General features: G+C 42.8%; 1 protein-coding gene across 1 annotated transcript in view; it reads right to left on the minus strand.

Annotated features, from left to right (window-relative positions):
• The window catches only part of tmem82 (transmembrane protein 82), a 39,639-nt gene extending 23,708 nt beyond the window's left edge, over positions 1–15,931 (minus strand). Inside the window, exons 1-5 of the mRNA XM_034171571.1 lie at positions 15,800–15,931; positions 15,636–15,708; positions 15,343–15,526; positions 13,472–13,886; positions 3,609–3,796 (exon numbers count right to left, since the gene is read on the minus strand). Of these exons, the coding sequence (XP_034027462.1) occupies positions 3,609–3,796; positions 13,472–13,886; positions 15,343–15,526; positions 15,636–15,708; positions 15,800–15,893 (954 nt within the window). The 5' untranslated portion in view covers positions 15,894–15,931. The remainder of the gene's footprint in view (positions 1–3,608; positions 3,797–13,471; positions 13,887–15,342; positions 15,527–15,635; positions 15,709–15,799) is intronic.
• Between the last annotated feature and the right edge of the window lie 1,695 nt (positions 15,932–17,626).

The following is a 17,626-nucleotide window of genomic DNA, read 5'->3' on the forward strand; positions in this document are numbered from 1 at the left end:
TCAGCTGCAATAGCACACGCATAGAGACTGTTTTTCCCACAAAGCACTGCAGAAAATATCCCAACCAAAAACCCTGGGCAAACTGCAATGTAAGGGCCAAGCTGCATGCACATTCAGCTGCATTCATCTCGAGCACTGCTGAGGACTATAAAAGTGCCAGATATGACCTGAGAAGAGCCATCAGAGAGGCCAGAGACAACATAGACTGACATTGGAGGGTTACTATTCTACCTCTGACCCTCGACGCATGTATGAAGGACTCCAAAACATCACAGACACGGCAGAGGAACAGCACAGTCACATCCAGCAAAGACACACCGCCAGATGAGCTGAATGACTTCTACGCACGCTTTGAGGCCCAAGATGCTGATCAGCAGGAAAGGACGTTCGGCAAGAAGAAAATACAGGACTCATCCCTCATGGTGACATCGGCAGATGTGCACAGGGTTCTGAGCAAAACAAATCCACGGAAAGCAGCTGGTCTTGATGACATCCCCAGCCGCATGCTCAGGGTTTGTGCATCAGAGCTAGCCAGGCATGGACAGGCCATCTGACATACTGGGCAATGTCCGGTGGGCTGACGCCCATTTATAGGCCGGCTGTCATCATAATTTAAGAAAAAGTATATTATAAATCATTTTTATTGACTGTGATGGCCCTTCTTGAAGAACAACTGCAACAAAATAAGTTAAAAAGTCAACAAGTAGATGCAGCAAAATGTACCAAACTACACCATCACAAGTTTAACGCCGCCAGCAGAGACGGAGCTGGGGGGGGGCAGTTAATGAAGAACTAACCATTTGGGGAGATTCGGAAGACCAGGAGACAGATGGCAGACGTGACCCAAAGACAGGCTGAGGAGGAGCTACAGCCCCTGGCAAAAATTATGGAATCACCGGCCTCGGAGGATGTTCATTCAGTTGTTTAATTTTGTAGAAAAAAAAGCAGATCACAGACATGACACAAAACTAAAGTCATTTTAAATGGCAACTTTCTGGCTTTAAGAAACACTATAAGAAATCAGGAAAAAAAAATTGTGGCCGTCAGTAACGGTTACGTTTTTAGACCAAGCAGAGGGAAAAAAATATGGAATCACTCAATTCTGAGGAAAAAATTATGGAATCTTGAAAAACAAAAGAACGCTCCAACACATCACTAGTATTCTGTTGCATCACCTCTGGCTTTTATAACAGCTTGCAGTCTCTGAGGCATGGACTTAATGAGTGACAAACAGTACTCTTCATCAATCTGGCTCCAACTTTCTCTGATTGCTGTTTCCAGATCAGCTTTGCAGGTTGGAGCCTTGTCATGGACCATTTTCTTCAACTTCCACCAAAGATTTTCAATTGGATTAAGATCCGGACTATTTACAGGCCATGACATTGACCCTATGTGTCTTTTTGCAAGGAATGTTTTCATAGTTTTTGTTCTGTGGCAAGATGCATTATCATCTTGAAAAATGATTTCATCATCCCCAAACATCCTTTCAATTGATGGGATAAGAAAAGTGTCCAAAATATCAACGTAAACTTGTGCATTTATTGATGATGTAATGACAGCCATCTCCCCAGTACCTTTACCTGACATGCAGCCCCATATCATCAATAACTGTGGAAATGTACATGTTCTCTTCAGGCAGTCATCTTTATAAATCTCATTGGAACGGCACCAAACAAAAGTTCCAGCATCATCACCTTGCCCAATGCAGATTCGAGATTCATCACTGAATATGACTTTCATCCAGTCATCCACAGTCCATTGCTTTTCCTTAGCCCATTGTAACCTTGTTTTTTTCTGTTTAGGTGTTAATGATGGCTTTCGTTTAGCTTTTCTTTATGTAAATCCCATTTCCTTTAGGCAGTTTCTTACAGTTCGTCACAGACGTTGACTCCAGTTTCCTCCCATTCATTCCTCATTTGTTTTGTTGTGCATTTTCGATTTTTGAGACATATTGCTTTAAGTTTTCTGTCTTGACGCTTTGATGTCTTCCTTGGCCTACCAGTATGTTTGCCTTTAACAACCTTCCCATGTTGTTTGTATTTGGTCCAGAGTTTAGACACAGCTGACTGTGAACAACCAACATCTTTTGCAGCATTGCATGATGATTTACCCTCTTTTAAGACTTTGATAATCCTCTCCTTTGTTTCAATTGACATCTCTCGTGTTGGAGCCATGATTCATGTCAGTCCACTTGGTGCAACAGCTCTCCAAGGTGTGATCACTCCTTTTTAGATGCAGACTAACGAGCAGATCTGATCTGATGCAGGTGTTAGTTTTGGGGAAGAAAATTTACAGGGTAATTCCATAATTTATTCCTCAGAATTGAGTGATTCCATATTTTTTTTTCCCTCTGCTTGGTCTAAAAAAGTAACCATTACTGACTGCCACAATTATTTTTCCTGATTTCTTATAGTGTTTCTTAAAGCCAGAACGTTGCCATTTGAAATGACTTTAGTTTTGTGTCATGTCTGTGATCTTCTTTTTTTCTACAAAATTAAACAACTGAGCCGGTGATTCCATAATTATTGCCAGGGGTTGTAGATGGTGTGTTTGCTGATGTGTTTGCAGAGCTGATGATGTGTTCAATCTGTCCCTTACACAAGCCTCTGTACCCACCTGTTTTAAGTCCACCACCATAGTGCCCCAAGAGAAGCACTGTCACCTGCTTAAATAAGTATCGTCCCATCCCATAGCACTCACTCCAATCACAATGATGTGCTTTGAAGGATAGTCAAGACCACATTAAAAAGACCATCCCAGACACCACAGACCCCCTACAGTTTGCATATAGTCAGAACCGATCCACTGACAATGCAGTTTACACCGCTATCCACAGAGTCCTCACGCACTGAGAGGGCAAGGACACATATGTCAGAATGCTGTTCATCAACTACACCTCAGCATTCAACACATTCATTAATGTAAATAACAATAATTAAACAACGACAAATTATACATATAGCTGAGGGCATTTTAGCATTACATTATATTTTATATATTTTTAAAATGCAAAAGGTTTTTGTAAAAGAACTCAGCCGGGGGGAAAGACAGGTATGAGACATGTCACTAAAACTAGATGTACATATGCTTTACATAAAAATAACTAAATAAATACATTTAAAAAAAAAACTGTTTGTGAGAGAAAATCAGATTCCAAACTTTAAAATCTACTTTAAACACACCTGGTGATCTATATACAGTAAGTGTGCTAAAAGTATTTAACATGACCCCTTTAAGAGAGGAAGTAATTGGCATATCCCAGGTTTAACTACAGGATTTCTGTCACCTACATTTATTTTAGGTGAATTGTCCATATGTTTTACCCTGTAATTGTCTCTAACATGAACTTATAATGAAACGTTTGTTTGCTTTCTCTGAATCTCTTCAGGCTAAACTTAGTGGATTGAAATGTAGGTTCAGTATATTAAATGGAATAAAAAAAAGATCTGACCTGAATCTGTCCTGAGAGTTTTAAATTTTCTGCACCTGAGAGACAAGTCTGAGAATTTTAGACTCTGATGAATATGCTGATATTCTGCACCTCGTTCCAGGTTCCCGAGGGACATAAAGTGCTGTTGGCCATGCTGCTACCAGAGGGATGTGCTGACCTGTGAGGATGCAGCATCCAGCAGGTCCACTGTGGGGAGGAGACAGCTGGCCTCACCCAGGAAGCAGATCAGGATGTGGAACACGTCGGCCCAGCGACCCACAGTCAGCATCAGCACCATCAAACCACCGAGACGCACCGTCACCGTGTTCAGGACAGCCTGGCTGCTCGGCAGGCGATGCTGCTCCTCTGCAAAACCACAGAGACGTGAAGGGTTACAGGTCCATAAGTATTTGGACAGTGACACAACGTTTGGAATTTTGCCTCTGAAAATCAAGTTGTGTTTGCAGTGTAGACTTCCAGAGGTAATTCAAGGCGTTTAAAAATGTTAACCAGTTAAGAATTAGGCCTGCAGCTATTTTTATACACTGTTCTTATATTTCATAGGACACAAGTAGATGGACAAACTAATATCATTCCAAATATAAGGATTAAATAATCACTTTATATTCGCTTTTCTTATCAGGCCTGTGAGGGAAAGCATGGTGGAGTGGCACAGAGAAGGAGTCTTTTACTAGCAAAAAGATCACACACAGGCTTCAATATTTCATTTATATATATTTTTTTAGGTCTGGTGGTACTCATCACTAGAAAAAAAAACCCTCAAATTGTGAGGTGCATTGTGTGGAAAAATGTGATGCTCACAAATACAGAATTGCAAAACTTGATCAAACCATGCATCTCACAGAAAAAAATACATTTATATTCTGTGAAATGTAGCACTTTTACCAATGAGTGAGTATATCACATGAAGACATGAGCATTTAAAACATGCTCAAAGACTGGGATCCCTCTGTCTCAGCATGATGAACCTCTGCAGTGCCAGCTGTATGACTGCAAATGATATACTGTATTTGGTTAAAAGGAAAAGTTAATGTGTATATTTAATTCTCAGAATCCCCTCAGCTATGACTGGCAGGTCTCACAGTGTGTCAGTTATCTTCACAAAAGTTTGACTCCAGACCCCCCAGTAAAAAAGTATTTCAAAACAAATGTAGATGCCTGACCAAAAATGCAGACCCTGATTCAGGCGCTGATTCAGGCCCTGATTCAGGCGTTACACAGCAGCTGACTTAACAAGCTGCTGTTGGACAAAACATCACACTAATCATCAAAGTTTATACCTTTTTAAAAAGGCACTTTGCCTTCAACAATGCACGTTTGTGTGATACAGGAGTTACTGAGGACTTTGAAGAACACCAACAGATTACGTGAATCATGAGAGAGCATTTCATGTGCTGCACAAAATATACTGTATATTCAAAGAGAGAGTAAATGGAGTTTATTATCTGAATTTGGTTACGTCAATAGAAGTCAAAATCTGTGGAGCTGATGTCAGATTCTGACATCTGATGCTTTCTATCAAAAGCTCTGATGGTTAACTCTAATGTTGGACAGACTGTTTCAATGGAGTTTTCAACATCATACTGCTGTCAGCTGACAGCCGGTGTGAACACACACACACACACACTGTATATATGTATGTATATATATATATATATATATATATATATATATATATATATATATATATATATATATACATATATATATATATATACGAGGTCTGTTAGAAAAGTATCCGACCTTTTTTTTTTTTTTTCTTTCAAAAACCATATGGATTTGAATCACGTGTGATTGCATCAGCCAAGCTTGAACCTTTGTGCGCATGTGTGAGTTTTTTCACGCCTGTCGGTTGCGTCATTCGCCTGTGAGCAGGTTTTGTGTGAGCACTGGTCCACCCCTCTCGTCGTTTTTTTATTGCGAATAAATGTCTGAACAATTTGGACCTTTGCTGCATCAATTTTTTTCCAGAAACTGTGAGAGACCTCCAGGTGGACACCGTTCGGAAAATTAATATGGCTTTCAGGGACGATTTTATGGAGATTACACAGATTAAGGAGTGATCCAGACGGTTTAAAGACCGCCCACAACTGCTGAGAGCGCGCCGCGCTCCCAGCGCCGATCGACATGCTCAGACCCCGCTGAAACAACCAGATCATTTCCAACGTGAAGGCTTTGTTGATCCGGGACGTCGTCTGACTTTCACAAAAAGGCAGAAGGCGTGGACATCAGCACTTTTTTGGCACATTCCACTGTTACAGGAGTTTTTTTCATGGAAAGAAAAGCGGAGGGATGCGCCACGGAGCCGTTCATGACGCGGCATAAAACCACCTCCGTGTTGGTCTCACAGGACGGCTTTCAGGTGGATTTCAGACGGCTGTCGGTTGCTTTTGAATACAAAGCAAATGAATACAAATTCAATATTTTTACTATAAAAGAAAGCCATAAGAATTATTAGTAATAAACCATATCATGAGCTTACAAATTTATTGTTTGTCTGTTTAAACATTTGCATTGTGTGGGTGAGCGGTTTTCTGATGTCAATGTTGTGGATCGAGTGGCCCATGGTGGCGGTGGGGTTATGGTATGGGCAGGCGTCTGTTATGGACGAAGAACACAGGTGCATTTTATTGATGGCATTTTGAATGCACAGAGATACCGTGACGAGATCCTGAGGCCCATTGTTGTGCCATACATCTAAGAACATCACCTCATGTTGCAGCAGGATAATGCACGGCCCCATGTTGCAAGGATCTGTACACAATTCTTGGAAGCTGAAAATGTCCCAGTTCTTGCATGGCCGGCATACTCACCGGACATGTCACCCATTGAGCATGTTTGGGATGCTCTGGACCGGCGTATACGACAGCGTGTACCAGTTCCTGCCAATATCCAGCAACTTCGCACAGCCATTGGTCACACCAGATACTGACTGGTATCCCCCCCAATAAAACAAAACTGCACCTTTCAGAGTGGCCTTTTATTGTGGGCAGTCTAAGGCACACCTGTGCACTAATCATGGTGTCTAATCAGCATCTTGGTATGGTACGCCTGTGAGGTGGGATGGATTATCTCAGCAAAGGAGAAGTGCTCACTATCACAGATTTAGACTGGTTTGTGAACAATATTTGAGGGAAATGGTATACACACATATATACGTGTATATATATATATATATATATATATATATATATATATATATATATATATATAATCTGGCAGTTGTGGGAAGGCCTTTTTTTTTTTTTTAGTTTATTTTCTACAAGCCGTCTGGTGGCTTAAAAGTCCGATGCGGGATGCAGAAGACCTGTTACACTTGAGGCAAATGAACACTTGAGTAGGCTGGGCTTGTGCTGCTGCCTGCTCTTTCTGTCTTTGATGCTTCTGGTGTGAGGCCTCACTTCTTTCTGCCTAGAACTTCAGACTGGCGGATTTGATGCTGGAACGCAAGCTGAGTCTATCTGTAGCTAGATGCTGCCATGACTGATGCTGAATGCCTGCAAGGGAGAGCTGCTTCTTCAGCTGCTCCTTGTAGTGCTTTTTGGGGGCCCCTTGGTTTCGTCTCCCTTGTTTAAGCTCGCCAAAGAGAATTAATTTCGGCAAGCGTGTATCATCCATCCTGGCTACGTGACCTGCCCAACAAAGCTATTGTTTGAGTGTAATAGACTCCATGCTGGGCAATTTGGCTCTGGTAAGGATGTCCTCATTTGAGACGTAGTCCTGCCACTTGATCCCGAGGATGTTTCGGAGACAACGCTGATGAAAGTGTTACAGTAATCTGATCTGCTGGCGATACAGAACCCAGGTTTCAACTCCATACAGTAGGGTAGGGACCACAATGGCTCTGTAGACCTGCACTTTTGTGGAAAGGCGCAGTGCATGATTCTGCTGGCCTTGTTAAGGCGACTGTCTAGGTCCTTGGCGACAGATGCGTCGTTTGAGATAACACTACCGAGATACGTGAAGTGCTCTACTGCATTCAGGCTGGTACCCTCGATGTTGATTTGGGGTGGGGTATATGCTGTATGGAGGACCGGTTGATATAGCACTTCTGTCTTTCTCAGGCTGATGGTGAGGCCGAAGGCTCTTGCTGCTTCAGCAAAACAGTTGATGATGTGCTGCAAGGCTTGCTCCGTATGGGCGACGAGGGCACAATCATCTGTGAAGAGCAGCTCCATGATTAGGTGTTCTGTGATCTTAGTATAGGACAGAAGGTGCCGCAAGTTAAACAGACTTCTGTCGGTTCTGAAGCGGATATAAATGCCGTCTGTCAAGTCTTCTTTGGCCTCACGAAGCATCATGCTGAAGAAGATGGAGAACAGAGTGGGCGCGAGGATACAACCTTGTTTGACGCCATTTGAGATGGGGAAGCTGCCTGACAGAGGCCCGTTGTGCTTCACTTGTCCCATCTGGCCTTCATGCAGCTGGCGAAGGATGGTGAGGAGCTTTGGAGGGCAGCCAAGGCGTGCAAGAATCTTCCACAAGCCCTCACGACTGACCGTGTCGAAAGCCTTGGTTAGGTCTATGAAGGCTGCATAAAGGGCCATGTTCTGTTCTCTGCACTTCTCCTGGATCTGTCTCAGGATGAAGACCATGTCGGTGGTTCCCCTGTTGGCCCGAAATCCGCACTGACTCTCAGGAGTATTTTCATGCGCTATGGTAGGGGTAAGCCTGTTGAGTAGCACTCGAGCCAGAATCTTGCCTGCTATTGAGAGGAGAGTGATGCCCTGATAATTAGAACAGTCGGACTTGTCGCCCTTGTTCTTGTACAGGGGGACAATGAGCGCATCCCGAAGGTCATGTGGAACCATTCCCTTTTCCCAGCAACTGGAGAAGAGAATCTGAAGCTTGTCGAGGACTGCCTCACCAAAATTTTGGTACACTTCTGCTGGGATCCCATCTATGCCAAGAGACTTCCCTGGATTCAGCTGCGTGGTGGCCTTTCGGATCTCTTCAAGTGTTGGGGGGTCATCAAGTTCCCATTTCACCTCCACCTGAGCAGGCGTTTCTGTAAGCTGTCTTGGCAGAGTGGTCATCAGGTTTAGTTAAAAGAGTCTTGTGGCATGCATGTTTCTTTGCTAGTAGTTCCTGGATCTGTGCGTCAGACTCATCAAACCAGTCTTTATTTTTTCTGGCTGAGAAGCCCACTACTTCTGCTGCCATCTCTTGAAGGATGGTCTTTAATCTCATCCACTGTTTGGCCTGGAACTCCATTTTTGTGTCTAAGTCTTGCAGCTTGTGGACTTGTAGATTCTTAAACTGTGGGCCTTTCTTCTTTGGAGGGGGCTTGAAAGTGAAAGCAATCTTGGAACGGACCAAGCGATGATCTGTATAGCAATCCGTGCTAGGCATCACCTTGGTATGTAGTACGTCACTTCTATCACGCTGTCGCGTCAGGACATAGTCCAGAAGGTGCCAGTGTTTGGAGCGTGGGTGTCTCCAGGTTGCTTTGAATCTCTCTTTCTGTTGGAACAGGCTGTTAGTGATCGTCAAGTCATGAGCAGAGCAGAACTCCAGCAACAGGCGGCCATTGTCGTTACAGTTGCCTATGCCATGTTTCCCTAGGACGTCCTTCCATACAACAGAGTCGCGGCCCACTCTGGCGTTGAAAGCTCCCATGATGAGGAGCTTGTCCTGGGTGTCGACGCCCTGTAGAAGGTTGTGCAGATCACTGTAGAAGGTTGTGCAGATCACTGTAGAAAGCCTCCTTAACTCCGATGTCGGCCTGCATAGTTGGGGCATACACACTAACAACAGTGGCAAAATCCTTATTGTTGATGGGGAGTCGGAGTGACATGAGTCGGTCAGAATGTCCAACTGGCAAACTGTGTAACCTATGTGCTATGGCGCTCTTGATCATGAACCCGACCCCTGGGAGTCGACGATCTTCTTTAGCCTTTCCTGACCAGAACAGTGCCTTCCTCGGTGAGTGACCCTTGGTCTGCAAAGCGCACCTCGCTGAGTGCAGCAATGTCTATGTCAAGCCTTGCTAGCTCTTTGGCGACTAAGGCTGAGCGTCTTCGAGGACGATCGCTATTGTCTGAGTCCATCATTGTGCGTACATTCCAGCACGCAATTTTCAGGTTCTTTGTTTTCCTTTTCGCACCGCATGTCGTGATGCCCGTTGGCAGCGGTGAGCCAACCGAGTCCAGTGAGACAAGCCCTGTTTAGACCACCTTTTCTAGGTCTGTCTCCATGTGGAGCAAGTAGGGCTATCCCTAAACAGGGCTGCTTGGTCACCCAGGGCTCTGCCAGATGATGCTGTTGTCTCGGGTCAGCAACCAAACGACCATAGCTCCTGAGCCGCCTGCATGCAGGACCGAGACTGCAGCTCCCAGTGCCATCATGCACCTGCTGTTTTCGCCTCTTCCCATCGCTGCAGGACTTTCCTTCCCGCCTGCGCTTGTTGCTTAGAGTGGGGATCAGCTCGCGCACACCAATTCCACTCTTTAGGCAAGGTGGCACTCCACAGTGGCACAGACAAGCTGAGACGGCTGTGGCGACCACCAGGCTGTAGGTTTTACATCAGAGTGATGTTCTCCTAGCCTCTGGCTAAAAAAAACTTCCTCGGAGGCACGGGGGCAGTAACCCAGGCTGGGGGTTTAACATCAGGGTTCCCTTCCCCTAGGTGGACTGCCTTGACAGGGCTAATGAGTCCCATCTACCCACTGCTATAACCCAGTCAGCTGGGAGGCTCGTGATGGCGGGAGCGCCTAAATCCCGTATAGGTCCTGTATGGTCATGGACCTACCACTGCCAAAATATATATATACATATATATATATACATACACACACACATTAGAGCACCAGAGAGAGACCAGCCAGTGACGTCATGGTGCCGCTCTACTCTGATGGGCTGTCCCCCCCCCCCCCCCTCAAAACAACAACAACAACAAAAAAAACAGTTTTGCATGATTCATAGCATAAAAATATGAAACAGAATGTGACCTTTTAACCTCTTAAAATATGTCAAGGTTAGGCATCGCTGAACTTGTCCAAGGTCTGTGTCCCAAGAATGTTCCCTGTGAATTTGAAGACTCTGGCAGTAATAGGACTGGACTTATGCTGATCACAGACAGACAGACGGACACACAGACACACGGACAGATGGACGCAAAGCCTACAATACACAATGGCCATATTTTGATGACCTCGGGTAAATATAATGCAATACCCTTGGCTGTATGAGCATGCAATCAGTGAAAGAGTGTGTGGAAAAAAGTGACCTTTTGACCTCTTAAAATAGGTCAAGGTTAGCCATCTTTGAACTTGTCCAAGGTCTGTGTCCCAAGAATGTTCCCTGTGAATTTGAAGACCCCGGCAGTAATAGGACTGGACTTATGCTGACCACAGACAGACAGGCAGACAGACAGACGGGTGGATGGACGGACAGACTCACAGACACAAAGTCTTTATGATACTGGACTAAGATGGTACAGTTGATTAGTGGTTAGTGCTGTTCCCTCGCAGCAAGGTCTTGGGTTCGCTTCCTGCCTGGTGCTGTCTGTGTGGAGTTTGCATGTTCTCCACATGTTGGTGTGGGTTCCCTCCCATTTCCCACCTCTGTCTTTCTCCCACTTCCAAAAACATACAGGGTAGGTGAAATGGAATCTTTAAATTGACTACAGGTGTGTGTGTGTGTGTGTGTGTGTGTGTGTGTGTGTGTGTGTGTGTGTGTGTGTGTGTGTGTGTGTGTGTGTGTGTGTGTGTGTGTGTGTGTGTGTGTGTGTGTGTGTGTGAATGTGTTTGTCTGTCTATATGTGGCCTAAACTGGTGTCCTGTCCAGGGTGTAATCCCCCTCACCCCGCCCTATATCTGCTGGAATAGGCTCCAGCTCCCCTGTGACTCTTGATTGGAATAAACATGCACAGGAAATGAATGAATGAATAAGATGATTAATGTGATCAAACCACTTCCAAATAAACTTACTCCACAGAAGATAACGTGTGGGGAAAGCCACTTTCCAAGTGCTGTGGATGTGCTGAAAGGATTGACATCCAACTTCATTAATATTTAGTGTTATTTTAAAAATGGCCTGGCGGGCCGGCAGACCCCCAGGAACACCTGCCATGTATCCATCCTGCCAGGGTGACCATGAGTGAAACTGTCAGGCTCAGCACTGGGTTTGAGTCTCTCATGAGCCTTCTGATGAACTGTAACTGAAATTTCACATCATCTTTTTGATAAAATCCTTCTCTGTTCTGCCATCAAGTTGTCTAACTGGTGCAGCAGATAACTGAAACAATCCTGCAAATGGTGATACAAGCACCAAAGTTGGCACAAATACTCCTTAGACATTATTCTTTTGAAAAAACTGACTAGCCACTTGAATTAGCAATAGGCAGCCAGGTAGAGGTCAACTGATAAATTACACAGGTGTCACAATTAAAAATGCTCTAATCAAATTGAAAACTACACTACATTATTTGTCTGATCATAATGATTCCAAAAAGGTGTAATTTGGACTATCTATGACTGAATGTTCAGAAGTAAAAACAGCAAAAATGGTGACCAAAGTCAGTTTCAGTTTGTACAGGGGTCAAAAGTTAAAGTTCCTTCAGTTTTGGTAGAAAGTGATGCAAATTACTGGTTGGGCTGATAGAATTAATAAATTGAGTAGTCTTGACTGTGTTGAATGTTTGGTCTTCAAAGCAAAGGTCAAACAAGGTCAACACCCATTGGATTCTATGACATGTGACATATGTTACCCTGTAACATGAAAAACTAAGCAAGATACATAGTCAAAACTATTCCTTTGTAAAACCCTGTTAACTCAAGTAATAATTTGCATAACTTTTTACCAAAATTGGAGCAACGTTAACTTTTGACCATTGTACAATCTGAAACTGACCTTTGTCACCATTTTTGCAGTTTTTACCCCAAAACTCCTGAACATTCAGTCATAGATAGACTAAACTATACATTTTTGGAATTGCTATGATCAGACAAATAATATAGTGTAATTTCAATTTGATTGGGGCATTTTTATTAAAAATTCAAGTGGCCAGTCAGTTTTTTCAAAAGAGTAATGTCTAAGGAGTATTTGTGCCAAATTTGATGTTTGTATCACCATTTGCTGGATTTTGCTCTAAACATTCTCTTAGCTACTGCAGGCAAAAGCTACACTATGCAGATTCTCCAATCACACTCAGAGTTGTCATGGATGTCTTGGTGGCTTTCCTCACTGGTCTCCTTCTTTCACAGTCACTCAGTTTTTAAGAATCACCTACTCCAGACAAATTTACCACACAGTACCATACTGATAGGAATTCTCAATGACTCATGTTAATGAAGACTTAATATTCACAGGCTCCTGACTTGTCAAAAGAAAACCGGTTGTGATTTAATCCTTATATTTCAAATGATGTTAGTTGTGCAATTACCAATACTTGTGGACACTGAGTGGAACTTGTCAGGTTTGTAGCTACTGGGACATCAGAATGGTCAATTTAAAGATAGAAAAAGAAGATTCCTGCCAGTGAGAGACAACAAACTGATGAACAAACACTTTAGCTGTGAGATTTTCATACTGAAAAAACTGATATTTCAGAAAGAAAAAAAAAGACTTTGACTTAATTTTTGTCTACATAGAAAAACAATCTTGTCAAGCATTTTTACATAAGAAAAAATGTCTTATTTTGGGAAAATGTATCTCACTTTTTCTTTTCAGTTTTTCCAGCTAATATCAAGCTGTATTTAACCAGTAACAAGGAAAGGCAATGGATTTTAAATCATCCAAGCAAAGGAACAAGACTGTTTTCCTTATTTTAAGACGGAGACTAATCTTAAAATAAGAATTCTGTCTATTTTTAAGGCACATTTTGATTATTCACTGCCTAGACATTTGTCTTACCCCACAGCCAGATTTTTTTTTTTTTTTTTTTTTTTGCTTACTACAAGACAGTTTGGCTCGATTTCAGATTATTTGCCTTATTTTGAGGGGGACAGTTTTTGCAGTGCACTTTGCTGTTGTATGCGATATTGGATGCATGGAGAAGTGAATTTAGATGTTCCTCACCCTGCATGTACACCACCAGCAGGGTGTAGCAGATAGTCAGTGGTGTCCAGAACCTGAGGGCCTCTGTGGCAGAGAGGAACTGTTGGTTGATGATGGATATGGAGGCTATCACAGCCACACAGAATGTGATGATGAGACTCCTGCACAGCATCGGCAGCAGGCAACGGCCTGACGACAGCAGGCCGATGCAGATACCGCAGTACCGCTGAGAGCTGTGCAGCTTATACAAAGTCATGACGTGGTGCAGCAGGTGGGAGGTCTGCCGAGCCAGGAACCAGCTGAGAGCTGCTGCCAGGAGCTGGCACAGCCAGCGCTGCGGTGCCCCCTCATGGAGAAAATGTAAGCTGGCAGTTAAAGCACAACCCAGAGAGAACTGGCTTTGAACCAGCAGCTGTTGCAGAAAGTTCCTGGACTCCTGAGGAAAAATTAAGTGACATGAATGAAAAAAACAAACAAAAAAAACAGCGTGAGGAATGTAGTGCAGCAGATAACTGAATCCTTCACATGGTGATAGCATCAGATTTGGCATGAATGTTCTTCATAAGTCAGTGTTTGAGAAAAAGTGCTGGCCACTTGAAAATCCAATATGGCGGCCAGGTAGGGGTCAATGAAGAATTATACAGGGGTCAAAATTTAAAAATGCTCCAATCATATTGAACGCTTACCACGTTATGTGTCTGATCACAAAGATTCCAAAAAGGTATAGTTTGGACTATCTGTGACTGAATGTTATGGAGTTATGTGGTAAAACATTAAGAATGGTGACAAAGGTCAGTTTCAGTTTGTACAGGAGTCAAAAGTTAAAGTTGCTCCAATTTTGGTTAAAAAAAAAAAGTGGCTTGAACTAATAAGATTAATAAATGGAATAGTTTTGACTGTGTTGAATACTTGGTTTTAAATGTAAATGTCAAACACTGTCGGCATCCATTGGATTCTATGACGTGATATATAATGTGATAACTAAGCATGACACATGGTGCAAACTATTCCTTTTTAAAACCCTGTTAACTCAACCAATAATTTGCACATTTTTTTAAAAATTGGAGCAACTTAAACTTACCTTTGTCGCCATTCTTGTTGTTTTTACCCCATAATAGGCCACCGCAATCTCGTTTGAGGATGGGCGCTAAAGGGGTAAAATATGACGCATATGACGTGATTTCTCTACTTCCGGGGTACCAACCACAGCATTGTCACTGTTTTTTTGGGGGGCAAATTACACCCAAACAAAGTGAAAATGCAAAGAAAAATAACGATGTGGTGGAAAGTGGGCATGTGTTGCGGTTTGTTTATGATCCAGAGCTCTAGCATGTCGAGGCGGTTTTGTAGGCGAGAGAACGGAGCTACTCTGGTTTGCTGTGTAGGCTAACACTTACCGACACAATGCCTCCGACTCGCTTCGTCTTTTTGTTCTCCAGTGACAAATGAAAAAAAAAACTTTTCACGATTGCTTCTGTGATTGCAGCGGAAAAAAAAAAACAGTACACCATTTATCTGTGTGAAGTTATGCTGTGTATATATTAAATGGAGGTCCAGGCAAGTTGTCAAATCCCGCGATATCACAGAGGGTTCAAACGAGACTGTGGTAGATAGTCCAAACTATACTTTTTTGGGATATTTATGATCAGACAAATAATGTGTTAGTTTTCAATATGATTGGTTTTTAAATTTTGATCCCTGTGTAATTCTTCTTTGACCCCTCCCTGGCCGCCATATTGGATTTTCAATTGGCCAGCACTTTTTTCTCAAACACTGACTTATGAAGAACATTCATGCCAAATCTGATGCTTGTATCACCAAGTGAACAATTCTGGCCAAAAGTCAAAGTTGTCTGCTCCACTAATGTTTGGTAAAAAGCGTTGGTTTCTTACAGGTCCTGCTGTGACCCACGCAGAGACGGCTCGGAGAGAAAACTCTAACACCACCAAAGAGGCCACCCGGGAACCCACTACAGCCAGAATCCCAGTCACAAAGAAGAACTGGATCCTCCCTACAAGTCCACTTTGAGCTCTGCTTTGGTGACTTGATGTGTCTTTCTTGGTTTTATTACTCCAGCTGTAACAGATGAGGGTACACTTGTGACAATGTCTTCCCGAAACATTAAACCTTGTCACCAGGCTCATGTGGGGTTCAGTAAACATTCCAAAATAAGTGATTTCCTCACCTCTCTTCCTCTAAAAATAAATGTACTCTCATCAGAGAGCACAAGACCGAGATCCCACATGCACCGGCCAGTCCTGCAGGTCAGACAACGCACACAATAAAACTCTTCAGATATTTAGATACAGCAGGTTACAGCTCACAGTTACCAACAATTGAGAAGCTCACCCTGTAGAAAACTCTCCAGTGGATTTCCATCCAGAGTCAACCACGCTGGCGGGAAGTAGGAGGTGGGAAAGAGCGAAGTAATGAAGGAAAACATTGTGCCAAGTTTTACAAATACAGTCTCAATTTAAATACCCTCTTTAAAAAAAAACACACAAAAAATAGACATTGACACCAACAATTAATTCTGTAGTAATTTATGCCATCTTGGTCTGTAGTAGATAGTACAGACCGCGTAGTGTGCAGCGGCAGCTCGCCTGTTGTTTCTTTCTGTGGCGTCAGTTGAGATATGCACGTACAGAAAAGCCTGTCGTGTGTTGCGTACCAAAGGTTATGCGTGAGGAGTCACAGCCAGATAATACGGCAGCGCCACAGCAAAGACTTTGCCCTCAAACATAATGCCAGCAGTTAGCTTGCTCGCTGCTAATCCACCACTTACTAATGATCAGCGGCATCTCTTTTTGGAAAAATTCTAAACATGACAAAGTTCTGAAAGGATGTGGTCAAAATCTACCTCTAAATTGATATTACTATATTTTTTATTTATTATTTGGCTGGGTGGGGTGGGGGTAGGGGAGCTGAATCCTCTTAACCCTTTAAAGCACATGAGAGACAGAGAAGGAGCAGTGTAATACCCCTGTAGCTGCTGCAATCCAGGTGATCACCCTTTACTTTCCAGGAAGGGATGTCAAGTCCTTTCTTCCCCTTTGTATAATGACACCTGCATCACAGATTCAAACAAATATTGTTTGCAATGCCAGAAGAACAGCATTTCCACCCGCCTGCAGGAGTTCAGCTCCATTATAGATCATCCCAATGTTTTATGATTTGTGGTTATATGTCAGATGATCCTGCATAAAAGAACAAGAGCAGAGATTCCTGACATCTGCCAGTCTGGATCCGGATCACCTCCAAAATTCAGTGTAGTATTCCATGCCTTAATGTGGTGCAAATTTGGTGAGAATCCGTGAAGTAGTTTTGACGTAATCCTTCAAAGTGTATATAAAGAGAAATCTTGATCCAGAATCCAGATTCAGAGCCGGATCACCTCCAAAATTTAATGGAGTCTTCCATGGCCCAATATGTATCTGTTGAAAGTTTCGGCAAAATCTGTGCAGTAGTTTTGATGTAATCCTGCTAACAGTAATCCTTCAAAGCCTATATAAAGTGAAACCTGATCCAGAATCGGGATCCAGATGTGTTCTTCTATGGCCTAATATCTATCTGTGGTGAAAATTTTGTCATAATCCATGCAGTAGTTTTGACGTAATCCTGCTAACAGACAAATAAATGCCAATGATTTTATAACATCCTTGGCGAACGTAATCAGCTGTGTGAAATTCTCACAAGAATATGTAAATATTCAGACATAAGACAATCCAAGATGGTGACATTGACTGATGAACAACAACTTGTGAAATCAAAGTCGTGTAAATTGCTTGGCTGTCTCTTTGCCCTGATTTGCTATTTTTGGTTGATGCGTGGTGCATGCTCCCAGACCTCACCCGTTCTTTGATGAGAAACTTGTCATTTGCATGTGTAGAGATGCAATAGCTATCAGTTAAATTTGGTCATCTGGATGAGTAGGATATCATTTAGCCCACCACTGCTTAGAAAATGCTTGATTTCAGTATCTCTGATGACAACTCATAGATCATCAGTGTTAAATCTGAATGTTATGTTTTGTTTTTAATTAAATAAGATAGTGTGGTGTTCTGTCATTTGCATATGTGTGCTAATACTTAAAGCAGATAACCCGTAAGTTGGAGAGGAAATGGCGTCTCACTAATTTAGAAGATCTTCACTTAGCCTGGAAAAAGAGTCTGTTGC

Source organism: Thalassophryne amazonica, chromosome 6 (genome assembly GCF_902500255.1).
Source record: "Thalassophryne amazonica chromosome 6, fThaAma1.1, whole genome shotgun sequence".
Taxonomy (NCBI): domain Eukaryota; kingdom Metazoa; phylum Chordata; class Actinopteri; order Batrachoidiformes; family Batrachoididae; genus Thalassophryne; species Thalassophryne amazonica.